Source organism: Pieris brassicae, chromosome Z (genome assembly GCF_905147105.1).
Source record: "Pieris brassicae chromosome Z, ilPieBrab1.1, whole genome shotgun sequence".
Taxonomy (NCBI): domain Eukaryota; kingdom Metazoa; phylum Arthropoda; class Insecta; order Lepidoptera; family Pieridae; genus Pieris; species Pieris brassicae.
Genome location: NC_059680.1, coordinates 2,021,605 through 2,049,091, shown reverse-complemented (window position 1 = coordinate 2,049,091; position 27,487 = coordinate 2,021,605). Strand labels below are relative to the sequence as shown.

Genomic DNA, 27,487 nt, shown 5'->3' with positions numbered 1-27,487 from the left:
ATTGCGACGTTATTGGGAAAATATTAATAGGTCGAGCTGTACAATGAAAACCATTTTCCACAGGGCATATATTATACAGTTCACTTATACAGTTTTAATAAAATGCATTTTCTAGTCTGATTCTTTATCGAAGGTTTGATAATTTATACAATATGCAGCCATTTCCTCACTGTTTTGCTTACCTCATATCTGATTCTAAACTTAATTTTATGTGTGTTTTTCATTTTTAAATTAAAATAATTGTTAAACTGTCATCTTAGTTGCTTTTGCTGGCTATAATTGCTGAAAAGCTCTTTAAATTTGCATATACGTCCGTTTAAAGTTAATACTTGCGTAGACTTCAAAGGTTAAGAATCAAATCTGGGGTCATTTACCCAAAGTCATCGACCTGCCAATAGTTTTAACCTTTGGTGACATGTTCGTTAATTTTTAATTTCTCTGTTAATCTCTCTGTTTAAATTCTCCGTGAATAAATAATCTGTCTAGTTTAATAATTAAATTTAATGTTACTATAGGCTTTGGTAGTTCAGTAAATTAGTTTTTCTATCTTAAGATATACTATGTAGTTAGTATGTTGCATATTGTATAAATCATTCTAAACTTTCCATTAGGAGTTTTTTTTTGTTTTTTTTTTGTATGTTTTGTGTATTATGTTAATAAAGACTGATAACTGAGACTGTTTGTCATTTATGACAAGGCTTGATGCTGCTGACTGTATAATAAAATAGAATCAAAGTTTTAAATCATCGTGTTTTCGCTTGCCTTTAAAATAAAATAAGAATTGTTTCAATCTCGCATACTGAGCTATTTGACAAGGCTACGGCTTTCACTGCTTTTTCCCGAAGGCAGGCAGTTAACAATTTCCACTCACCGACTCTGGCATACCTCTCTCGCTGACTCTTTCTCTTGCTTTATCCACTTTCATGGCATACACCATACATACCGTCGGTTATAGGTATTTTTAACTTGTACCTCCTCTAGTAGGTACATCCTGGATATTGACAAGGCCTACCCAACCCGAATTCACCGTCCACAGTTGCCTTGAATATCCTACTTAACCGCTTCTGATTCATCCGTTCTACACCACACCACCTAAGCATTCCCTTTCTCATTATTTCTCTCTTTTAACCCACATTGCTTCACGATCTACAGTTGCCTTGAATTAACTAAACTTAACCGCTTCTCATACCTTTCCACATGGCCAAACACTTAACCGTTCCCATTCGTATCCTTGTCTTCTTCTCTTCTAACCCACACTTAAGAACACTCACTATTATTTATACTATAACTCAACGATCCCCCACACATACTTCTTAATGCTCTCATTTCTGCGGCATTTCTAATTTAAATCTTTCTCTATCACAACCAATATTAACCTCCGTATGTTAGCGTGATAAACACTTCCATATGTACGTCTAGTCTATATAAAGGACTCTATTCCCACTCTATTATATATTCAACCCCCATTTAACAGCGTAATATAATATTCTTTATATGGCAAAGCATTCGGCGCGTGATTAATTATAAGTAAAATAGCTAAGACACGAATGATTTGAATCTCTGGTTATATCTTTTGGCAAGTGGTATTTGAAGCAAGGTGCTCAAAGGTATTTTGCTGGCGTGACTGAGAATAAATTAGTATTATAGAAGACATCTTTTTTTATAAAACAGGAGCTGATGCGGACGCTTATATTACGAGATCATGGACACTTGCAATATATATATATATATATACATACATACCGTCGGTTATAGGTACTTTTAACTTGTACCTCCTGTAGTAGGTACATCCTGGGTTTTGACAAGGCCTACCCAACCCGAATTCACCGTCCACAGTTGCCTTCAATATCCTACTTAACCGCTTCTGATTCATCCGTTCTACACCACACCACCTAAGCATTCCCTTTCTCATTCTTTCTCTCTTTTAACCCACATTGCTTCACGATCTACAGTTGCCTTGAATTAACTAAACTTAACCGCTTCTCATACCTTTCCACATGGCCAAACCACTTAACCACCATACTTTGTAATTTCCAATAGCGATACTGACAGCGAACATGATTTTTTGTTCGGATCCCAATGTTGCGTCAGCGTTCCGGATAGCCAAAAAGAACTTGGGCTGTCGCTTCTGGAAGTTACAGAGTAATAGCTCAGCAGGTTATCCTTGCCAGGCATCTGAGGATCCTATTAGGATAAGCGGCAGCGCATGTGGTTCCACATAATTCTCTATCAATAATTATTCCGAATGCTTATTCCCATGTTTATCACATTAGATTTCTACTATATATATTAAATATGTTAGATATAGTTTAGATATTGATGTCTTCTATAAAACTTGTACATTGCTCTATTGTTAATAGTTTCCATCGCTTCCAAGTTTTCATAAAAAGCCTACGTTATTTTAAGAACGAATTATTCAAATCCGTCCAGTAGTCTTCAACCTGATTATCCTGGACTTCTCCAAACATTATCCAAGTCTTGCTTTCCTCATTCATGCCATCCATCTTCCCTTGACGATGTTCACTTCCTTTTGTCCTCTCCATAGCTGTATGTAGATGTATATTAATTTCTGCTAAAGCTAGTCACGCCAGTTCTTTATAAAAGGTAGTAGACAAAGTAGGCAGTACTACTCAATTGCCAAAAGATAGACAAGTTTACTTGACAGCGTCATGGATCTATCATATGGACTTTAGGTGAGTTGACTGTTGACTTTCATATACCTTCTCACTCCCTTAGAAAATCCCGTTGCACGCTTTTCGCCTAAATCTCTTCATGACAATAAAGACGAAAGTGTTTAAGGTAGTTTAACCAATCAACTTTTAAAAGACTTAAATAAAATAAAATTGGAAAATATAAGGCGTAATAATAATGTAAGGCGTGGGTTAGCGCAAAACAATCAAATAGAATTTTAAATACTTTTAAGTAGAGCTACTTGAACTTAACTGAGATGTTAAAACGTTTTTTTAAATTTCACAGATTATTAAGCACAGATCTAAGCATAGAGCCAAAGAATAAGACCCAAGAATATGCGCAAAATGAAATTATTCGTCTCGCTGCAGAAAGTTTAGCCATACAGGTAAGTGAAGATGTTGAATCTTTCTGAAGTTTAAAGTAAAATAAACTTTACACGCTATAACCTTTCTGGGCCTCTTATGTATTAGTTTCATGAGGCAAGGAGGTGGCAGTCTTCTATGCTCTGAACCCCTTTACAACCGGCCGGTGAGCCCTTGACCAGTGGCGCTACAACATCTAATTCAGCGTCTCTTATGTATCTATTTAATGAGGCAAGTAGGTGATCAGCCTTTGCCTGATTGGCACTAATTCCTCACAAAGGAAAATATCCTTCGTACGAGCGAGTTTTAAACGCGTTTTGAAGGACGCACGGGTGCAAGGATTCTAGCGTGATTGGGACATAATAATAAACAAAACAGAAATAAAATTATATATTAATTTTATATTATGTTCAGGAACGTGTCGACAAGTTATCGGAGAGCTGTCGCCGTTATAAAAATCAAATTCGTATGCTGGTCAACAAGTTGAAGGAAGCTGGTATTGAAGATGTTCAGGAGATTTTAGAAGGAAATGGTATGTAAAGTATTTTCATCTTCATTAACAGTAAGATGTGTAAAAGATCGATGGAACGATGTATGATACGAAAGAAAGAAGAACTAACGTAGCAGATGTTACAATAAAAATAAAAACTTAAGTGGAAATGGGTTTGGCGGTCGAACAGAAAAGTGAAGTAAGAAAGTTCTAAACTACAATGATACAATAAACGAAAAAGGGGAAGACAAACATAGAAAGTAGATACACCAAATTATGGAAACAGTAGGTGGTAGGTGGCAGAGAGTGGCAAAGTGCAGACGAATGGCGGTATTTAGAGGAGGCCTTTGGCAAAAATGGCCACAGATTCCTAAGATAGAAATATGTGTTTATGTGTAAAAGTATCTGAAGTAAAATGCTACTACCACAGTGCATTTTGAGATACTTACCGCACAACAACTCTTTGGAACCAGGTGCCAGTAGAGGCAGTAACTAATTGGACTTAGGGTCCTTCAAAAAGCACACCGAATTTTAAAAGACCGGACGCCCTTCTGGTAGTGGGAGTATCCATGGTTGGTATCGCTTAATACCACTATGTGGAACCAGCTGCCGATTTCCGAACCAATTCTACATAGGGACCTTCAAAGAGCGTACTAATTCTGACAAGAATTGAGCGTACCAATGCTGGAAGTGTGATGGTCCATGGGCGGTATCACTTTACACCAGCGCCTCCTGTCCGTTTGCCCACTGTTATAAAAAAAAGGTTTTATCGCCGAAGCGACCTCGATTTTCGGGGTTTTTTTCATTACATGGTTCTAATTCCTGGAATAAATATTTGTATTTTCAGACACAATAATATCTCAGAACACAACACTCCCGTTGGAGATTGCTACTGTAACCAGAAAGAAAGAGAGGGAGTACCTGGGAATGTTCGAATATAAATTGCAGGACGAACACACGATCATCAAGAAGCTTATAATTGGTGAGCATCATCATCCAGTTCAGGAGATTTGAATTCTTTTAAAAGATTTTTACCTGGTACGAACTCATAGATTAAAAATTATACACATGATAGGTAAGTTTTAGGCGGTTTCAGTAGCTGCACGAGGCAAAATAAATCCAGGTCTCATCCATGCTCGATGGCTGGCAATCGTCCTACTTGGCAATTCGATTTACGAACTTATCAAGTGTGTTTGAGGAGTTATGATATCCAAAAAGCATATTTCCTCAAAGACTGACAATGAACCCATTAGTCCTGCCTCTGGGTAGAGCTGTGCTCTGCGGTTTTAAACCTTAAAGCTTACGGTAAATTGACTTAAATGCAGAAATTGTTAGACATATGTAAATATTGATGTCTGGCTGATGGCTTTAGGATTCTAATGCTGGAAGTATTATTCGAATTGTTCCAGTTTTAGAGTCAATATCAATGTGTGTGCTGTGCTGTTCCACCCGCATGAATTCTGTAGCACGATGGTCTATAGTTAAGGCTATATAACATCGGTAAATAGACTTCCGAATGCAAGATTTTTGTTAGACAATATACATAATATTGATGTGTTCTATAAAACTTTAGAGAACTGTTAATTTCCGCATAATATAGGAATCTTTATTGGTCTTCACAACTTAACACTATCGTAATTTTAACCTATGTTCATGGGATTTAGTGTTCTAATGGTGAAAGATTTTCTAAACAGTTCAGTTTAGGAGCCTGCAAACAATAAAATCTTTTATATGTTAGTGTAGGTAAAATAATCGTAAATATATATTTATAGATCTAAAGACCCACGTAGCGACGACACTGCTCCCCGGTCTTCCGGCCTTTATCCTCTTCATGATGCTCCGTCACACAGACCATGTCGACGATGAACCCAAGATGCACTCCTTGATGAAGGGAATCCGAACCGGAGTCAAGAAGACCCTGAAGAAGCGATCTGATAATTCGGAGTACAGCATTCTTTGGCTCGCTAATATGTTGAGGTATGTTCGATCGTACGTGTAGCCAAATCAGTGACTTTTAAGATGCTAATCATGTTCAATTTTTTTATATTGTAATGTAACGAAGTGTTAATAAATAAATAAATAATACCGCCCATGGACTCATGGGGGCTTGGTCGTTGCCATTTCAGAAATGAACTCGTCTACATTAAGAATATTTTATTGAAGGTCTCTAAAAACGCTTTAAGGCACCTTTCGGCTAACCACTATGTTCCTACTGAAGTATTACCGTACCAATTCTCACATGGCCAGCCGCTCAAGTGATATCAAAATAAAATAATTCCAGACTTCTTAACAACATGCGCCAATACAGCGGTGATGAAACTTATCAATCGAGCAATACGCCCAGACAAAACCAACAGAGTTTGCGTATCTTTGACTTGTCAGAATATCGGCAAGTGTTGAGCGACATCGCAATTTGGATATATCAAGGTAATTATTTCTTGACAGGATTTTTAACCAAATTTAAATGCCAGGGGCAATTCCAGCAGCTCGTAGTCTTATCTATTTGTCCTAAAAGTTTCTTGTTCTCAATTTCTAGCTCTTAAACTTTTATCGCTTTTGGGATTCGAGGGTGGAGGCATAAGTCGATCTAAGAATTTAATGACTTTTGACCCCTGGATTGAGTAAAGGGTCTAGTTCAAGTCCATCTTACGTAAAAAAACAAATGAGCGGCGTGTCATGTAACCTAACTTTAGTTAAGTTTCATTTAAATATTTTATGTAGGTAATACATAGAAGCGGAAACCAAATGTATACAAACATAGTACACAAACATGGTAGACTTGTTACAAAAAAAATACTAGAAAAACAGCGGATTGGCTAGACATTTAACCTCAGTTCTACACTAGAAAATTTATCGTCTGACATACCTCTCTTCAATCATCAGCTCATCTCTAAGTGCCATGGTCAGTAAGAAAGCACCTGGCAGACTACCTGTTTCCACTGATTTCTGTCCAGCGCCTCCCTTATGACAGTGTACAGTTTTTAGGACGATGAGTGATTCAATAGATCGTTCCATATGTTTGATTCCCATCGCCTCTGCGCATTGTATGGACGAAATAAGATACAGCGAATCGTATATGGTAGACAGGCGAGTCCGTACAGTGCAACAGAATGTGTAAAAAATTATTTCCAGGTCTCATAACCCACATACAGACCCAATATGAACGCCTTATCGTGCCAGCAATACTAGAATACGAAGAAATAAGTGGACTCTCTGGCCCCAAAGCTATTCCTACACCAGCGCCATCTGCTGGCCCCGCCAGGCTGAAACACGACTTGGCCGCGATGCACGAGCATCTCAAAGTGCATCAGGTTGACACGCCGTTACGTGCTATGATATTTAAACAGGTAATGTTCCATATTCTAAGAAATATAAATTACTTTCAATTTTAAGGTCATCACTCTAATAAAAGGTCAAGTAAGTGAGGTCATTGACATCCCAAAGTTCAAAGGGTCTTTACAATTCAGGTAGGTTGCTCGATCTGAGATCGGCAAAATAACTTAAAAATTAACCGTTTTTTAATGTGTCAAGTGTAAACATATCACAAAAACTACTGAAATATCTTTACCTATCCTCAAATATACGTCTCGATGTCATGTACAAGTTCTATATTCTAAGACATAAAAAATACATTTGTAAAGTCGTTAACCTTATCAAAGGTCAAATGAGTAAGGTCATTGGCCTTTAAAAACGTCCTAAGTTCTTATTAGTTCAGACGAAATCGGTGAAATAAGTAAAAAAATATATACCGTCTTCCATATCTATCAACTGAGAAATATCATATATCACAAATATAACCTCCTTTTTTAAGCGGTTAATAACCGATGATAATTTCGAGTGGGTCAAAATACGACCTGATGATGATGACAAACAAAAAAATTTACTCTTTCCAGCTATTCTACTTCATCTGCGCCTACAGCCTCAATCAGTTGCTCCTGCGTAAGGACTTGTGCTGCTGGGCTAAAGGGCTGCAAATCAGGTACAACATCTCACACCTGGAGACATGGATTAAGGAGAACCTGGCTGAATATGGCCAGAAATGCGTAAGTATATGTTCAGCTAATCAAAGGGTGTCAAAGCATTTATTTATTTACTAAAATATATAGATTTTTAGTACGAAGCCAATATGATAACGTCAAAGCTTATAATATTAAATACATAAGATACACAATATCGCTACTGAGAACCTTCCGAACATATAAAGATATAGTGTCGGAGATAGCATTTTGAAGCAACGTCTTTGTGATCTTTGGGATCTGTGCAACAGATTCTGGCCGTTGGCATCACAAACTTGGCCTTCGCCGTCGCACATACCCCCTAAAGAACACTTGGGTTGATCATAAAGCGTTGTCAGTCACGTAACACAAAACAGCCACAGATAAATCGAATTCCTATCCAATCCTAATACTGTATTGGAGTTTAATAAAAGGAAATAAAGTGTTCCCTAATATCCCTGTCAAAAAGCAGTGTTCACCTAGTGGCTTCAGCGTGTGACTCTCATCGCTGAGGTTCAAATCCCAGCTGTAGTGCACCAATGGTCTTTAAAAAGCGCTTTGAACACTCGCTCGTGCGAAAGAAAACATAGTGGGGAAACCGGCTTGTCTTAGACCCAACACGACAGCCTGTGGCAGGCTAATCACTTACTTGCCTATTAGATTGACAAATCATGAAACAGATACGGAACTCTCAGGCCCTGTCCTAAAAAGGTTTAGCGGCATTGATTTATTATAATTAAGTAAATATTTGTTTAAGGTGGAGGACACGTTGTCCGTCCTGAAGCCGATAACACAGGCGGTTCAACTGCTTCAAGCGAGAAAGTCAATGGCCGATGTCGCAAGTACTGTGGAGATGTGCGCCGATCTGACGGCTATACAAGTTTGCAAGGTGTGTATTGGATTATTTGAATTTCGAACAAAGCTATTATAAGATAGTAATACACAGAATATAAAAATTGAAAATTGATTTGAATTTCGAACAAAGCTATTATAAGATAGTAATACACAGAATATCAAAATTGAAAATTGATTTGAATTTCGAACAAAGCTATTATAAGATAGTAATTCACAGAATATCAAAATTGAAAATTGATTTGAATTTCGAACAAAACGACTAATAAAATAGTTGACAGAATATAAAAATTAAGAAAAAGAAAGTACTAACTAACTAGTATTTGAATTTCGAACAAATATACTGGATTCCACGCAGCTTATCAAATAATAAACAAAGCAAATCTAAACTCATAATAACTTGCACAGAATGTCAAAATTTAACAGATTACATTGAAAATGTATTAAAAAATATTCCTGGACATTTTCAGATTCTCAACATGTACACACCGGCTGAAGAGTACGAGGTGAAAGTAACGAAGGAATTTATACACGAAATACAAAAGCTGATGAAGAGCCGGCCTGGTGCTGACTCGGAGTCTGTAAGTCACTTATGACTTTTAACTTTTTTATATTCACCCGACTTCAGCGTATGTTAAAGATCACCTGTATATGGCTTTATCAGCTAACAATATGAGAAATTACTGAAGACTAACCCATGAACGTGTCTTAAACTACTGAACCGATTTTGATAAGAGTTGCACTGATCCGGTAATAAAATTAATGTTTTTTTTTTCAGAAAAACCTGTTAATGGATTCGAAAGTGATATTCGCAGTACAGTTTCAATACAGCCCTTCGTCAATTCGTCTTGAAGACATCGAAGTACCCAATGTACTGGAACTGGACGGATTACTCACTAAAATCTAGACATATGTGCGAATCGTATGTTGTACACATTTGGGGGGGATGCGTTAGTCACATGTGAGTTACCTTATGTCAGTCTCGTGTGACATACAAAAGATCAGTCACATGCTTAATTTATTGTCAGTCGTATATTGGACACATGTGCGTAACATTCACTGCGTAACATGTGACTGCGAGCGAGTTTATTATGTCAGTCACGTGTGACTGATACAAAGTCAGGCACGTGTGACCTTATCTTGTTTCACGCATTTGGTGTATAGTCTGAGTTTTCTTTGAGATATAACAAATTATGTATCCAGTATTTAACATTTGCAAAGGACAAATATGTGTCTGTCAGTCAGTCTGTCTGAGATTTCTGCATAATCCTATTTAAAAAATATATATATTTTTCATTGCATTTAAATATTCCATATATCAGCCATACAATTGTGTCTTTGGATTGTTAAGTTTAATAGATTATTTAGATTTAAGTATGAAACATTCCGTATTAGTGTTGCTATATTTAGAGAATGTCTCCGCAAATTGCTAATGCGCTGGCACCCACAGTACAGTTAGCAGAAAAGTTAACTGTTAATTTTTAATGCTTATTATTTATAACAAACTTGGTAGATGGACTTCTAAAATTTTCCTTTTGAAGAAGACGTTTCCATGTTTAACACATACGAAGGAAAACATCCTGAGGAAGCCTTTGGGGTTATGTAGGCACAGAAGGCCTACTTGTCTCATGAAACCGTTTTAAACAGATTACGAGCCGTTATGGCGTCCCAATATTTTAAATGGTTAGTTCTTACAAATCTTTAAAGCATTTACTGTTACAACAATGATTGTTAAATAATTATGCACTCCATGAAAACCTTGCTCAGAGTTCAAGGAATAAAAATATACTCGAATTGGTTGAGGTTTCGAGTTCCAAGCATCATACTTTGCTATTTTTATTTAATTATTAGCAATTTGCGAATTGTATTAAGCAATGGTGCCATTTTGATTGCTCACTATTTATATCATTTCGTCCATTATGTACTTAATCTTATATCAAACATAAAAAAATACATATATTATGTTAATTATATTAATACTTGTTAAATTTAACTAACCTCTTTCGTCTCTTTCTGTTGCATTGTTTATATTGTGGTAGATCGAGAAAGATATAGTTCAAACGATGCGACTTGAATTTATTTTATATTAATCTTAGGTAAAATTAAATATTTGGTCTCTTTCTGTCGCATTATATTTACGCTGAGATCGAAAGAGATAGCTATAGTTCGAACGGTGCGATTTGAATTTATTTCATAATAATACTTGTAATAAAGGTTTGAACTAAACCTTTCCTCACTTTCTGCCGCATTGTTTGCGTGCTGTAATAGAAAGAGACAGCTATAGTTTGAACAATGCAAGTGGCATTACTTGAATTAACTTTCCATGAATACTTGTTTAATTCAAAAGTTTTGTCTCTTTCTGTCAGATTGAGTTTACGCTGTAATAGAAAGAGACAGCTGTAGTTAGAACGTTGCGACTTGAATTTATTTTATAATAATATTAGGTAAATATAAATCTGTGGTCTCGGTCTCTATCTGTCGCATTGTGTTAACGCTATGATAGAAAGAGACAGCTATAGTTAGAACGTTGCGACTTGAATTTATTTTATATTAATATTAGGTAAATATAAATCTGTGGTCTCTATCTGTCGCATTGTGTTAACGCTATGATAGAAAGAGACAGTTATAGTTCGGACAATGCGACTTGAATTTACTTCATATTAATTCTAATATTTATCACTTTTTGTCGCATTGTTTACGCTGTGGGAGACCGAGATAGAAATAGTTCAAGCCATGCTACTTGAATTTATTTTATATAATACTAGGTACTCAAATATTTCATCTCTCTCTGTTATATTGTATAACGCTGTTATAGAAAGAGACATATAGTTCAGCAACTTATTTAGAAATAGATGCCACATATATTCTAATGGCTTAAATTAAATTATTCAAATAATATTAAGGCTGAAATTTATGTAGTTTATTCTATTCTATATATTATTTTCTATTATTATTTCTAAAGATCGGTATCGCCACTGATTTGTTTATTTCAAGTTCACTCTGAATACAGGATTGTTTCAAGAAAGAATTTAAGTCTCTGATAAAATTCATACATTTCTATTTATCAATTATATAAATCTCAGCCTTTACTGACTTACTAAAGAAAGCAACACGTTTCTTTCACAAACTTGCCTGACCTGTTCTTGGCCTATCACCAGTTATGAGTTCACTTCCAACTCTTCCCATCATGTTTTATGTTTAATCGTCATACAATTTTGTCCAGCTTTTCAATCTCGTTCTTCGCTCATGGTCTGCGCTCGTTTGTTCCTTTGGGCCAGTCCGTTCGTTCATTTTTGACCAACTTTCATCTGGATATTTAAAAGTACTTAGACCTGTTTTTAATTAGATCGCTGTAGCTCACTCTTATCTATGGGTAACTCATGGTATCGTGCTCAGCTGTATACCACCTGGTGTGAATCATTCCTCCACCAGGTCCTGCCCTTATGACGGCGTAAACGACTTGATCAGTCCGTCGTTGTCCACGCGATCTTCTGCCTTCGGTGTTGCCAGTCACGAGGTGCTTCTCTAGGTTCGTGTCGCCAATTGTGTAACTAAACTACGAACTGATGCGATGATCCTTGATCCCATACCAGGACAGATTCTTTTCCACGATGAAGGAAAGCAAGCAGGCAAAGATCGCCTACTTGCCTCACGAAACAGATAAACCTAAAAGCTTGTATCGCTGGTCACCATTTATAATTCAACAGCTGGACTAATTTGTATAATTTTTGTGTTAAATGTTTTTTCATAATACTTTTTTAGTCATAAGTTTGAACAGGTTAATAGACAATGTTGTAACGAGTGCTGCTTTCTTTAATATGTTGACATAATATACGACCTAATGAACAATGATATAGAGACCAAAATATGGTATATAAATACTATATGTTACCAATAAACAAAATATAGCATTTATATATATGTAGAGTATGAAAAATATAGCTTTAAAAGCGTTAATAAATGTTTAATCGAAATATATACATATATAGATTCTATCTATCTTAAAGTTTAGCCGAATTTGTTTCAAACAGGGGCAAATGCGTATGCATGGACATGGACACAATTCAAAGTCCGCTCGTAACCGGCCCATATGGTATTGGTAGGCTTTAGGACCCTAAGTTGAAGAAGAATTGGTTCGGAAATACTGGTGCTGGTACCACCGAACTGCATTTAAACGCTCAGTTGTGGACGTCTAATGCAGGCTGCAGAATTCTAACAACACTGAACACTCCACAGTAGTTGGAGAGATTTTAAAACCTAATCTAATAAATAAAAACCTGACGTTTTCAAGTCAAATTTTTGTATAACATCCGCCATTTTGTCAAGTTTGTGGAATTTCGTAGTGAGCCTAGACAGATAGAGAAATTTGTGAAGTATTTATCGGAATATGAAATCGTAAATAACTGCTAAGGCAACAAACTTTGGGGGTCCTTCAAAGCCTACTTAGGGTGGCATCGGCTGGTCCTCTGGTATTGAGTGTCCATCATGTAAGCCTCCCGTATATTATAAATACAATAAAGCGAAATGTTGGCGAGGCTTTCGCGCTAAAGGGTCCTGGGAGTAAGGGCTTGGGGGTAATGGGAAGAAAATTAAATATTTTATTGTTATTTTTTGTCAAGTGTTACCAATGCTATTTATTCGTAGGTGTTCAATAAAAAATGATTAATATAAGTGACCGGATTAAACCGGTTTAAACATGTTACAATTCGCGCTTCATATTTTCAGATTTCATTAAATTAATGTACTCTTGTTGAAAAGTATAAATTATTTTCGTATTTAGTATTCACGCTTTAGTATAGTGTTCCATGGTAATCGATATGTCGCAGTAAATTAGTTAAATCAGAGAGTTAATTGAATCTCTAGAGAGTTAATTAAATGTCGATATTCAATCAAGTCGCTAGTATTTTGATTTAATTAAAGCAGCGTCGAAAACGTTTAACTATCTGTCTGACCGAAAGCCAGCGTGTTGATTAATAATGTAAAACAAGACTCCGCCATGATTATTTCATTTGTTATTGTTATTTCGGTTTGATCGTGAAGAACTGAGAGCTTGGAAATTCCGTGTTTTGCTTTATTGTAAATGATTAGGTTAGACTTGTTTCCTAGGAACGTTTAGGAAACTCTTCAAACGTTTCGTTCACTCACTTGTCGGACGGAACTTTAGCGACTTGATTGAATATCGACATTTAATTAACTGTCTAGAGATTCAATTAACTCTGATTTAACTACTTTACTGCGACAGATATATCTTCTTCTGTGTCTCTGCCTCTCCATGAAGGTCTAGGGTAGAAAAAGTAGCATTATATTTATTTAGTTCAAAGAATAACTTAAATACATGAAGATAACTTATATAAACGCCATCTACTAAAATCATCTATAATATATAAAAAACATTATTTAATCATTATTAACGTATATAAATACAATTTACATAACCCATTCGTAGGTCAGTTAAAGCTATAAACGCATTTTCGAGACTTCCGCTATTTTTTCGTTTTCTCTCGGGTTTATCTCGAATTTTTGTTTAGTTACGGTCTTAATATCATTTTTATACAAACATCTGGAGTCTATACAATTGGAGTTATGTAATATCGTATAACTATAACTTCCCTAGTCGCCTTGGTCCTATATAAGTGATATAACATACATATATATTTATATATATAAATCGTTAGAATATAAATAGAAAATTATTTAGTTAATTATTTGTAGCGTGTTATTGCCATTACGTCTCGAAGTCTACCCTCACTTTTGAACAAGAAAAGTGAGGGTAGACTGAAACAAATATTAAATATCGCTAGTTGTTAAACATAGTTTATTTTGAGTGGCCGAAATGTTGAACTAAGTGACGACGGTAAATAATTTTTTTTAGATTAAACGACAACTGTATGCAGCGTTGTATAGAAATTACTGTCGAACCATAATGACTCAGCAGAAAAGTGTAGTGATGTTCGATTAGGACTCCTCCGGAATAGAAAATATCACTTTCGTAACGAAATAACTAAAATATACGACTGTATTCGTATTGATAAAGTTTAGTTCAACGTATTGACCTGTTCATGTACTGCGTGCTGAGTGTTACATTCCATATTTATTATTATAGTTTGTAAAATATGATCAATAAAGCATGTTAGTAAAATTGGTTTTTATTCCATGCCTGGTAACGCTGGTGATACATACGTAATTTTATAACTTTAACTACTAATGCTAAGGACTCACTAACACTGCCGTGGTGGAATGGAGTTTTATTTTTAATCCTCATGAGGCCGGAGCTGTAAAAGGCCTAAAAGGTTCTGGGTGCATCCACTGATCGCGGAAAGAGATCGTTATAGATTATTCGTTACTCTTATTAAAGAGTTAAGAAGGATGAAGAAAAGTTCTGTAATTATTGTCGAATGTCCATAACTAGTTATTTAGAAGTTTTAAGAGAAACTGCTCTTCAAAAACAACGTATCGTCCGCCAACTGTTCGTAGTGAGCGTGGGCGCAACCGGGACCCACGCCTGCAACCAACCACACGCCGCAGGCGTTAAACGCGTCGTGAAATGTGCTTTAATTATTGACATGAATATGGATTCTACAGACTGTGGGCGCGGCATCGCGGCTAAAAACCGTTTCGTGAGTCCTTAGCGTAAGAGGTCGCCCTCTTGCCTGAGAGATATTGGCAGGAAAATGCTCAAGATAGAGAGATATGGAGTCAATTAGGGAAAGCCTATCTCACTTGCCCCCTTGGAACAGTCATAAAGCAATATTACGACTGTTTTAATGTCTTCATTTTGACTTCCTTAGGTGATGGATTAAAACTGTATTTTTTTCAAATCAAAATGCTACTCGCCACTATCTATGAAGAGGATAGTAGAATAAAATTACAAAAAAAAAACAATATGTATTTATTATCTTATAAAATCGCGTTTTCAATATACAAAGTTTCAGTCACGCTTCCAAAAACAAAAAAAAAAATATTATTTTTAATTATTCCCACTAAAATCTTATAACTACGAATAAATACGTTAAAATCAATACGGTAAATGGACAAGACGTGGCACATAACGTCTGTTCAGTAATACCAACTTGGGAGTTTCCTCCACTAGTTTAGGGAGAATCAACATGTAATGGTCCTCGATTGAAAGGTAAAGCTAGATAAAACCAACAGAAAAAATCATAAATTTTGGCATAGCTCACATACTGTTTGACTGTATGTTAATTATTTTATAATAATGTAAAATACATAGTCGCAATATTTGTCACATGTATGTCCATAATTTAATTGTCTGCTGCATCGTTTTTCATATGCCTATTTTCTTCTAGCAGGTACCTAGCTATTACATCAAAGAATGTATAATAAATATTGTTAATATTATGTTAAAAGCAAGTATTGAGTTTCTAATGGGCCTAATTGAAATAAATGATTGACCTTTTTTGACCTAGGGGTTTTAGGGAGGTACAATTATTTAAGGGGATATTTACGTACTTTATATACGTACGTTATTTCATAAAAAACGCACTGGAAACTAAAAATTATTAAATGGCTGTAAAATGTTAAGGAGTTCGTCAGATCGACTCCAGATCTTTATTTAATAGTATTTTAAAAAAGCTCTAAAAACGTGCTAGACGCCATAAATGTTTTCGAAAGTATCCCCTCGATTTCTGATGGATGGATCCTTTCCAACAAAGAAGAATCAGATACGGTCTAAATGAGAAACCTCCATTTAGAAGCCGATTAAAAAACTGAAACAGGTCAAAATAAGGCTTTTTTGAGCTACGAAATTGCCAAGATTTATGATCAATTCTATATAATACTGGTGGAATACACATGCATTTTGTTCGCTGAATCCACTGCTTTAAAACTTAAAACTATAATACCTACATAAAATTAAGTAACCAAGTATAGATTGATATGCTTAAAAAAGCCTGGCCTTTGACTGACCTGGACTATATTACATATAAAAATTTTGACACAGTCCGCAATAATTAATTATATATAAATTCTAAATCACCATCACTATCTGTATCTTCACTCTCGTGCAATTCCTTAGCAATTTCAACTACAGAATCATCCACGGCTTCTTCATCGGACGACGCATGCAGGTGGTCAACATCATAGACAATCCATCGCTTAATGCCCTCGAAATTTCCAAGAGTACTCCAATTTTTATGCAAAACTTTCACCAGCTTCGCCATAATATATTGCCCCTTATTGGAATGTGAACTTTTACACGCGTCAACAACGCCGTAAAGTTCAAAGTCAAACGCGTACATCGTCTCATGCAAAAGTGTCGAGAATTTTAACGATCGTTCATTAATTGTCATTTCGTATTCTTCTACGCCAATTAATTGTATTTTTATGTGCACAAATGCTTTATCCTGACGCCATAGGAGCTTCGGCTGTCGTGTTTCATCAAGGATGGCGCATTGTGGTTTTGTCGAAGACGCGGTGTCGTCTGAAACTAAATCGTTACTTATAGATACTGAAAGATCAATAGAGCTTGTTCTATCAGTTGAAATGAATGTATTGCCATTATCAGCTAAAGGCTTTATTGCTGGAAGATTATGTTCACCTTGCTTTGTCTTTTGAGGTTGCTTTAAGTGGGAAGTAAAGTCTGTCAAGTTGTACATTTCCCAAGGATCTGATTGGTTTGAATCAGAATCGGACGCAATTAAAGGCACTGATCGTATCAGTTTAGGCATAGACGAGGAATCTGGAATATCTGGTGTTGCTATGTCTAGCCTTTCCCAATCTTCAGGTGTTCCCGTGTTTGGCACTACGTCTTTAAGATAATCAATTTCATCTTCCAATGGGCTTGCTATGTTTAAATCCAGCATTACCTGATTAATAATAATATCAGCGCTGGAACTTGTATCTACTAACGCGATGGAATATTTATAGCCACCGGTAGTAATGGCCGGTTGTTTATTAAAAGGTTTAGCGAAGAAGTACTTTGTTCCCTCATCCGCGTAGTTCGATAGCCATGTATTACAGAAATCTGTCCAAACATATCCCGCTGGTTTAACACCTATTAGACGACATTCGATGCTTTGGAAAGACAGTTTATTAATCAATGTGTCTGTTATAGGTATCGCGTATTTCAATGGAACATAAGCCGAGTCGCCTTGATCCACAAAGAAACAATTTATCATGTTCCCATCAATTTTATCGACTCTCGCGCGTTCGTATATATCGTCGTTGGGAAATTTCGCCAGTATTATATCACCCACTTCCGCATCTAACAACGGTTCCGGGTTGCTGTCTATATATGTTTCAATATCTTTTAATAAAGACTGCATGCACGGTTCGAATTTACTAACACGTACCAAGCATTGCTCGGGATTTATTACGGAAGTAATAAAAACTCCCTCCAATTCACCAATATTCAGATGCGCCCAAGTGCCAGTGTTCTTTTCCTTAGTGTTGTTCATTGCTGGGGTTTCCATTGGAAAGTTTGAACCACACAGCTCTTTAATTTTATTAATATGCTCAGGGTATTCTTCTGCATGTATTTGTAGAAGTTCCTGTTTCAAGTCATGCTTCATAATGACTTGGTTTAACGATCTAAGGTATTCACATACTTCTAATGTATCAAGAAAGAGACAGTTTCCAATTACACCAGCAATATGACCTCTTACGTAAGAAGCTTCATCATCAACAAGGCTCTTAATGTTACCTAGAGCCAGTGCTGAAAACGTCACATCATTATCTTTCGGTTGGAGATTTACCAAACGAATTTGGACAATATACGTTTCAATAGAAATTAGACTCTGTGGCAAATGATATAAATATATATCCCTTGTTTCCTCATATTTCTCCTCATCCAATAGCTTTACCAACACTTTGTAGGAACCGCGAGTTCGGCAAATAATTTTTACGACTTGACACCTCGCGAACGAATCCAGTTTCACCGATACAGCGCAGACATCACCAACCTTTGGTACACCGTGGAGTTGTCTATTCGCGACATTACCGTAATACAATCCAATTTTAATGGCAAGTGTGTGCATCGCGGGGAACTTGGTCACTTTATTATTATCAATATGAGTTAACAGGCGAGCGGAGTAATTAACAGCCGTGTGAAGATGAATGATTTTAAAAGTAACAACCCCATGTCGAGGAACCCAGTTAGGTGGATCATCGAAGCCCTTTAATACCGCATGACGATTACGACAGTCATAGAACTCTGGGCAATAACCCAAAGTTAATAGGTTACCGCAAATCGGAACTAATGTTTCAGCCTTCATCAAATCCTTTTCAGCGAGTACCTTATTGCAGATTTCATCCAGAACAGGTGGCATATCCTTAGTGAATCGCTTTACGAAGTTCAAAATCTTCGGTAATTTCTCCGTATTCACTTCATCGAGGATAATTTTAATTTTGACAGATTCGTTGTTCGAATGAAATATCGAGGGGAACTTGTCGTTCAAAACGAAAAATCGTTTTCTAAATAAGAAATATTCTTTGGGTAAAGAGTAATGTACGAGATAATTTGCATCGGTAATATTTAGATGGGACAAATTCTCATCCGTACAAATAAGAATCGGACTTATCGAAGGTGCGCCACAATCATTCCAGCTCGAATTAAGATTGTGAAGATCCGACGGAGTCATTTCATTATTACATGCAAATATGCAATGTTGGCGACCTTTCAACCCCTTCTCCAGAATTTTCACCTCATCATCCAATCTACATACAATCACTACTTTCTTTGATGCATCGATTTCGTCCAGAAACTCTAACACAGACCCAATTTTATCACCTTTCACAAAGCTAACTGTCATTTTCGCTTTCGAATAGATCACGCATTCCGGGAATGCACCAATACTTATAACAGCATCAGGGACTTTCTTTGCTAGCGGTTCCATAAAATCACACCAAATCCTGGACGCAACGACAAATTGAACTTTAAGCTCCTTATTAGACCTGGACCTTTCGAGCTCTTTAATTTTGAAAAGAAAGTATTTAAGTTCTCTTCTATAAACTTCGACCATTCGTTCACAATCATCCAGAACGATGATTTCTAACCTGCGTAAGTCAACACCATAATCTTGCAGCAACCGAACTAAAACCGATGGTGTGGATATAATCAGATCACACCCATTCAGAAGAGTCGTATTAATAAAAAAATCATCTACTCCAGGAAAAACAGCTAGAATCCGTTCTTTTAATCCAAGAAGCATTTTCGCGTTCTCCTCCATTTGAGTCACGGATTCAGCTGTAGCACAGACGATTATACATATAGGACCAAGACAATTGCTCATTTCAGGTGTCCCATCACTAACTAAACGGCAGACACTTGGCAGATACCCGATAGTTTTACCGCAAAACTTAGGGCCTATGATGAAAATACTGTGTCCCCTTAGAATCGTATGCCAAGTGATGGACTGTATCATCATTGGCTGCGCGATAGACATATTTTTTAACACAATATGTATGTGTTCATTGAATGGTATGTCCCGCATTGTAAATATGGGTTTTATGTTTTTTTTTAACTTCGAATGCACCATTACAACTGGCTTAACTACATTTTCGACAAAACTACACATCGAAGAGGTTATAGTGTTTAAATCTATTTTGTCATCTTCTATGTCATTTTTACACATTTTTATATTTCTTTTTGGATATTTTGTATTTATATATTGCATTAAATCATTAATATCATCATCGCCATTATTTTCCATTTTGGAAGCTTTCTCAGATTCTAATAATTTAAATTGATTCTTTCGCGTTGGTCTGACATTTACACTATCCTTCTTAATTTCTTCTTTGATGTTTACATTCAGTTCTTTGTCTTCTTTAGCTGATGCTGTGAAAAAAGTATGGTATTAATATAACGAAAATCACGCCTGACTGTTACGTTTTGTGTCAAAATAATTGTGGTTTAAGTTCCATCATTAGGACTGAGGGTCCTTAAAGAAAAAAACAGTTGCGCTACAATCTTTTAGACTTCTGTTTTGTAGTTAATAGGCATGTAGGTGATCAGCCTGCTGTGCCTGTAAACACCTCTACCTTTTGGGTCTAATGGTTTCCACACGATGTTTTCCTTCACTGTACGAGCGAGAGCAAAAAAAGACTAAAACTTCAACTGCACACCCGGGATCGAATAGCCCTCACAGATCGTAGCAGTTTTTAAAAAGCTGACAACTCACGTGAGTTTCACAAAATCGACAGGAATCACATCATAAGGGCACAACTTGACGATGCGTCCTTCATCATGAGACTTAGAACCCACTGGTTATTTGTAGTATTATATGTGTGTATTTCTAAATTGTATTTCTGTTTAAAATAATACATTAGTGGTTCTGCAACCTTTTGAGATCTGGACCTCAGATTTCTGTATCTGTTTCATAATCATTTGTAAATGAATAGGCAAGAATACACCTTCTGGTGCCTGCCACACGTTGTCGACTTTTTGTCTAAGTCAATCTGGTTTTCTGAAAATGTTTTCCTTCGTACGAGCCAGTATCAAATTCGCACAAATAAAGGAAATCCATTGGTGCACAGGGTTCTACGATCTCAGGGATGAGAGTCGCACGCTGAAGCCACTAGGCCAAAATTGTTTTTCGGGTTTAAGAAACAGGAATACCTTCACTTTATTTAGCAGTAGAAACAATGTAGTTTTTTCTTCAAAATTTGAATTTGGCGTTTAATTTTAGTTTCCAAAGAGACAAGTTAGCAGGCTCACCAGATATTGTGATAAGTCCATGGACACTCTCAAAGCCAGAGGGCTCGCGAGTGTTTTGCCTTTTTAATAAATGTTTGATAAATATTATCAACTATAGAACAATACTTACAAATGTCTGTTTCTGTCACATTCTTTTTTAACATTTTCAACATTTCCAATTTCTTTAACATCCTCATATTCTTCGGTTTTTCGTCCATTTTCCGCAAAAACGTTTTCATAGCATAATCTTTGTCTGTACCTTTCTCTTCGAATTTCCAATTGACCTCTTCCAGCACATCACCTTTATTCAAAGATAAATCCTTTTCGTATAATTGAAATTTGTTCGTTATTTTATTATAATATGCATTAAGATTTCTAATTATATCTATCATGTCTGTATAATTCAGCTTGGTGTACAGCTTCTGTGATAACTTTTCATGAAACACACGCTTATCAATAGTTCCAAATGATGACTGTGTTAGAAATGTTGACAGATTTTGTAGTCCAGATTTAGTTTTGCCGTAAATATCGCCGTATTTGTGCTTTCCGTCGAATATACAACTGGAAATGTTAAAATTTTGTTTAATAATCAATACATGTAAGTGAGATCAGTTTTGACAACATAATGTTCCTAGGACCAACTTCAAATACCCCTAAATATCAATTATGAACACTAAAGTTCTTTTTGTACACTTGGTTTGAGACGTAATTTCAGATATGCATCAAACATACATTCAAAATATGTAAAAAAACAATACTACTACAACCTTTTAAGTTCTGGGCCTCAGACTTCTGTATCTGTTTCATGATCATTTGTTAATCTAATTAGCCAGTCTGATGACTTGATGACGCACACCGTCGACTTTTTGGATCTAAGCCGGTTTCCTCACGATGTTTTCCTTCACCGTTCGAGCGACTGTTAAATGAACACATAGAAAGAAAGCCCATCGGTGCACAGCCGGGGATCGAACCTACGACGTCAGGAATGAGAGTCGCACGTCTTCAATTCAAAATATAAACTTGTATAAAATTTTGATATTTCATTTTTAGCCACGCCTAAATTACCGCCTAACCAGCTGCCCACTGAAGTATTTCCAAACCCGTTCCATTTAGGGTCCATCAAGAAAAGAGCGTACCAATTCTTAAAAGGCCGGCAACGCACTTTCGAGCCTTCTGGCAATTTGAGTGTCCACGGGCGGCGGGTCCATCACTTAACATCAGATGAGCCTCCTGCCCATTTACTTCCTAAAACATTAAAAGAATATTACCTAACCTTCCAAACTATCTTGATTCTCTCTACATTTGGGGGAAAAAAACCCACAAAAATTGAACGGTTGTGGAATTGATGATCGCAATGCTTAAATGTAGTTTTTTGTTGATCTAATAATAACTGAGATTAAAGCAAATAAAAACCGATGTAGTGTCTATGGTAGCTCTTGCTGTGTGATGTCAACATGGGGGTTTTCCTCGAAATGTAGTTGGAATCAAGATGTTCTGGGGAGATTTTTTTAGTTTTATTAAGCCTATAACCAAACCTACAAATAAATCAAATAATTGACTGATTCTCAAATCAGGCACATAGAATGGGAACTGGTAAGAAATTCACAGCTATTGTTTTTATTTATTGGTACTTACCCATCATCCAAATGTATCACCGAAAACCATATCTCTGTTGCCTTTGCAAAGAACTCCTTCATCAGATTCCTTGTAGCTGGCAGCCACTTGTCAACATCAAACTCCAAGAAGCAATATGAATTTGTTTCTAGATTGAACGCTAATGTTTTTGCATTTGGTACAATACCATAGATACCAATTTGCTCTAAAACGTTGTCTTTGTCTGCCCAGATTAAATGAGGATTACAGTAATTTATTATTTTGATTCTATAACTCCCCGGTGGCAGCATATTTACCTAAAAAAACTATTGAATTATAATTAATTTCATTAACATAGAGCTACTATTGGGTGAATGATTATCACAAAATAGATAAGTTCAAGTATATTTAATATAAATGTTATCTTTAATTATTTCTTTAAAAACATACAGCTATTTAACTGTGGGTTAACATAATAAATATTTAACAATGTTATAATTGTACAATTCAATACTTGCACATGATTTTTTTTCATAAATGTGCATAAGATGTATATTACATATTGGCTAATTATTATGCAGAACTTTGATTATATACTTTTTAATAATTTTGTAAAGTAGTTGTAATAATTTTGTTGGCATTTGAAGTTCTTAAGTGATACATATTAATCCTATACATGCTCTGGTAGGTCAAGAACTTATTGTATTGTGTGGTGGGGCAGCCTGAACTCTAAGGACCCTCTGTATGTTACTTTAAATATCTTGGTACAAACACAAGCTACAACTGCATGGATTGGGATATTTATTAGACTCTTCATTCCACTAATAGAATAGTATTAGTGTCATATTGTCACTAACATAATGCATATTTATATAAGGGTTTTAATATAAATTTCTAATGTTACAAACATATGCTGGCATTCAAATGTGTTTTTTTCCTGATACCATGATGTTGATTATATTGTGTGTGGTGTTATGTTGGATCTCTCTAAAATCTTTTGTTCACACAAGTGCTCAACATAAGAGTCTTTAAATTAATAGAAGCATCCTTTTTGAATAATGTGTGCTTTTCTGTTTCCGTTTAAATATCTATTTATAAATTTCTAAGCTTTGTTTTAGTAATATGCGATATGACACTTAAATCATGGATCAAAATTTATGTATATACTTAAGCATAATTTAGACTTTTTTTTTAAAGAAACTATTTGTTAACTAAAATTATAACTATAAAATTATAGGACAGAATTTAGAAACAACAATTACAAAACTAGAATATCTAAGGAAATTTATCAAAATTATTCAATTTTACTAGGAATATTTAAATTGATGATACTGCACTGTTAAATATTTACGACTGATTTTTTCTTGAAAATCAGCATAAAATAATACTAGCATTTTAGCATCTATGAACATAAAGATTCTTGTGAGAATTACGCATTCCATAATATCTTTGATTGGATAATATAATTAAGTATCTATAAGAGTAACCGTAGAATGTATTAGAAGATTTATTTATATTAAGATATCACACGACTTTTAAAACTTAAAGTATGGAAGAAAAATATAACTACATTCTTATACAAAAAACGAATTTTTAATTCATATGTACTCACAGAATATTTGCGAATGCTATAATACTGGACATTATATTTAATATACAAAATTCTAAAACAATACTTTAAAAATTTGCAATAGCCATTATCCGGTAAATACGGTGTGACCAGCTTTCATTTGACGAATCTACTGCTTGTGGAGATTAAAAGCTACTGAATTCCTCCAAAAGAAAATAAAATAATACTCAAAATAATAAAAATAATATATAATATTGTTTTGTTTTCGTACACGTAAAAACATGATTTTTTTCTTGATTAAACTATTAAATAATAAAAATGACAATGAAACCACCATTAATTAAAGAAAATGTTTTTTTTAAATTATATTCTAAAAATAATAATATTAGGCTTAAAGTTAAACTCGTCTTTATGTTGAGTAATATTGTCATAAAGCTAATCATTCTTTTACCATTAACCATTAACTATTTAACTAGATCATAATTCTGTCAGGATCAAACTTTCTCCTTCGAACTGTCATAGCCCCTTTTTTCCATGCATTATTGCAGCAACATGTTTATTTTTAAATCGATATTGATTTTTAATCTTATTAATATCAGAATATATTATTTCTATTTTGGCATTTGACAAAGGTAGTATCGTAATTTGCTTCACAAATCGGGACAAATTGCTATTGCGTACTTTAGTTTTTTGATGGCATCATAGATCAGCTAACTTCACCCCAAGCTTTATCCACCATAAAGTTTCAGACGTCGAATTAGAAGTTGACAATAAATTAGACTCTGGATTATCTCATTTTTATTACCTATATTCATTGTCAACAATCTGCATGTTTTCTGATGCAACTAAGTTAGGATACCTTCGGAGTATTCTTATCAGAGTTAGAAATTCACCATACACCGTTTTTTGGAGATCGATGGAGGACAAATCCTGCAAAAACTCATTCAGCTCGATCAAAAATTATTGACATCTATTAAGGAATTCTTCAACTTTAGGTCTCATTCGAGCATCATCTTTTAATGATTCCAATGTCATTGCTACGTTTGTGCCCAGGTACATGTTTTGTATCTAGGTATATATTTGTATGAAGGAAATGCTTTCTAGAACTTGTGTCTAAGGACCGAGGCGGATACGTTTTCTATATAATTTATCTACATAAAGCAAATCAAAATGGAACTCATCATGCTTTGTAAGTCTGATTCAATGATATGAATAAGTCTGATCATTTTGAAAAATAACGATAAATTTTGTAATTATGCCTAATATAAAATCTAAAAAGTAAACATAAAGTTTTGTCTCATTGCTGTTAAGGTGATCAAAAACATTCGCTATACAGCATCAGTAGTTGTACTTTATCGTTGGCTACTGTGACAGATGTATGAAAAAACATCTTTGACAAACAACTTTATGGAACGAGGTGATTTTATGCATATGTAGCGTCAGGCCGCGACATTGTTAAGATAACAAACACAAAGTTTTCTCCCAATCACCTGATTTATTCCAATTCTAATTTCAGTCTCTTAATTCAATACGATTTCAATAAACAAATTCAATAGCTAAATATTTCGAAGTCTACTCGGTAATTACGTAACGTGTGCACCGGGCAATGGTCGATGAACGACTGCAGGAGTTGTTGGTTTATGCTACACCCTCCCTCGCGAGGGGGATGTTTTATCCTGTTCGGGGCGCACAGGAGTTGGGCGCGCGCGCTGCATTATATTGGTTCTGTAGTGGGGGGGGGGACTAATAGCCCGTTGCACGTCGTTTTACAAAACATTGATAGTGGCGCCGTCACATACATAACTACACAGTACTTTATTGCCGGTGCAAGTTCCTTGGTAGTACTGACATCGATGCTCTCGTCAATAATGAGTGAAAATACTAGGCTTCTCTCAGTTTCATTTTCCAGTCATGGACGTAATTCTGAATTTTTTTTCGAAAACGTTGTAGGCAATTGCGGCAGATTTAGTTCTTCTACAGGAATAAGGTTTTGGGATTTTGGAGTGGTAATATACCCTTGAAATAACGTCAATTACATGATCCATTACGCGAAAAGGAATTGTTTGTAGAATGCCGATATCTGCTTTGTTTACTTATTCCGAATGTTTTCAAAATCGTATCAATCTGTACCCAAAAAAGTTAAAAATAGGAATGCAGGACATTTCATGTATCGCTATTTAGTATCAAAAACTAAGCAATTTTTCATTAATAAACAAACATAGTTGTAGAATAATTATTCTGTAAATGCGAAAGTAATAAACATACATAAAACAGCGAATATTTGCTTTTGAGTGTATATCAATTCATAAATAAAAGTCTTAACAAGAATAATTAACTAAGAATTACATACCACATACTAACGTGAGTAAGATACCTGAGAAACGCCGGAATATCGTTTCATATTTTTATATCTTTTGATGTAGTCATGTGTTCCTTGAAAGACGCCCCTATACTTAATAATTCACAGTTGCATGCTTTACAATGAGCACTCACAGTGTTTACGTTACATTTACACACCCAATTGTTATATGAGGGATCTTGCTACCATAAATCGCGATATCTTAGTGTATATTTACGTTTCATTATAAGCACGATTTTAAAAACTCTCAATAAAGGAATTCCTTATACACTATCAGACTTTATACTCACGGCACGAATGGTAAAAAAATATTGAAAATTAAATAGTTACAATCCTTTCAATGAAAGGGGAAAACCCCGCATTCGGTTCTATATAAATTACTAGAATATCTGTAAAGGGATTTCTACTAAAATATAACAATTAATTTTTACTTATTCAATTATTTTGCTAGTACCTCAAATTTACCAAATACAGAATCTAAAAAGAAGAAGAAATATAGAAATCTACTACATCTGCACGCTATTTATTTAAATACGATGTTGTTGACAGATAAATTGTGTATTTGCGCTTGACGGTTGACAGGTCAATAGTAAAATTTAGATTGATAATAAATTTTAAGAGATCGACTTCAAATCTTTTTTAATTCGAATTGAAAAAATCGCAGTGATAATAAACAATTTATAAATTTTGTGTTAATAAATTTGTTTTATTAATAATCTTATAAAGCGACTTCACGTATTATACAATGTCATAAAATGCGTCAATATACATATCGCAAAAACTTCTAACTAGTTTATGATGCAAACTAAAACATAAATTTAACGTTTAAATAAAAATATCAACCCGATATTGCATTGAGTTTAAAAAAAAATTAGATATATTTTCCATGGAAATTAAAGCTGCATACTTGAAAAACGAAATAG

General features: G+C 35.1%; 2 protein-coding genes across 7 annotated transcripts in view; one reads left to right on the top strand and one right to left on the bottom strand.

The window, feature by feature from the left end:
• Positions 1-14,523, top strand: part of LOC123718984 (unconventional myosin-Va) — a 51,971-nt gene extending 37,448 nt beyond the window's left edge. For 3 of the 4 annotated variants that reach the window (XM_045676018.1, XM_045676016.1, XM_045676017.1), the window contains 10 exons: positions 2,977-3,076; positions 3,468-3,585; positions 4,391-4,525; positions 5,316-5,520; positions 5,825-5,970; positions 6,676-6,890; positions 7,437-7,586; positions 8,296-8,427; positions 8,861-8,971; positions 9,169-12,036. In XM_045676018.1, the coding sequence (XP_045531974.1) occupies positions 2,977-3,076; positions 3,468-3,585; positions 4,391-4,525; positions 5,316-5,520; positions 5,825-5,970; positions 6,676-6,890; positions 7,437-7,586; positions 8,296-8,427; positions 8,861-8,971; positions 9,169-9,297 (1,441 nt within the window). In that variant the 3' untranslated portion in view covers positions 9,298-12,036. Of the gene's footprint in view, positions 1-2,976; positions 3,077-3,467; positions 3,586-4,390; positions 4,526-5,315; positions 5,521-5,824; positions 5,971-6,675; positions 6,891-7,436; positions 7,587-8,295; positions 8,428-8,860; positions 8,972-9,168; positions 12,037-14,262 lie in introns of those variants that run through there. The other variant, XR_006755083.1, reaches the window with a different exon arrangement.
• A 779-nt stretch (positions 14,524-15,302) lies between these two features.
• On the bottom strand, positions 15,303-24,344 carry LOC123718699 (putative ATP-dependent RNA helicase TDRD12). Of its 3 annotated transcripts, XM_045675424.1 has the most exons (5): positions 24,248-24,317; positions 22,678-22,961; positions 21,173-21,603; positions 16,948-20,184; positions 15,303-16,836 (listed from the first exon to the last, which is right to left on the bottom strand). In XM_045675424.1, exons 2-5 carry the CDS (start codon positions 22,944-22,946, stop codon positions 16,361-16,363), a joined length of 4,413 nt encoding a protein of 1,470 aa, XP_045531380.1. In that variant the 5' UTR covers positions 22,947-22,961; positions 24,248-24,317; the 3' UTR covers positions 15,303-16,360. The 3 variants fall into 3 exon arrangements, with proteins under 3 accessions (XP_045531380.1, XP_045531379.1, XP_045531378.1); XM_045675423.1 differs by having other exon boundaries at positions 15,303-20,184; positions 22,678-22,952; positions 24,248-24,344; XM_045675422.1 differs by having other exon boundaries at positions 15,303-20,184.
• Positions 24,345-27,487: the final 3,143 nt, after the last annotated feature.

What these genes read in the sequence shown, in the direction of transcription:
- LOC123718699 (XM_045675423.1), bottom strand. Translation starts at nt 22,946, where the DNA reads ATGCTGCCACCGGGGAGTTATAGAATCAAAATAATAAATTACTGTAAT. An exon ending in GTGATACATTTGGATGATGG is followed by an intron (nt 21,604 to 22,677) that starts GTAAGTACCAAT and finishes TAACATTTCCAG; the next exon opens with TTGTATATTCGACGGAAAGC. An exon ending in TGTGACAGAAACAGACATTT is followed by an intron (nt 20,185 to 21,172) that starts GTAAGTATTGTT and finishes CTTTTTTCACAG; the next exon opens with CATCAGCTAAAGAAGACAAA.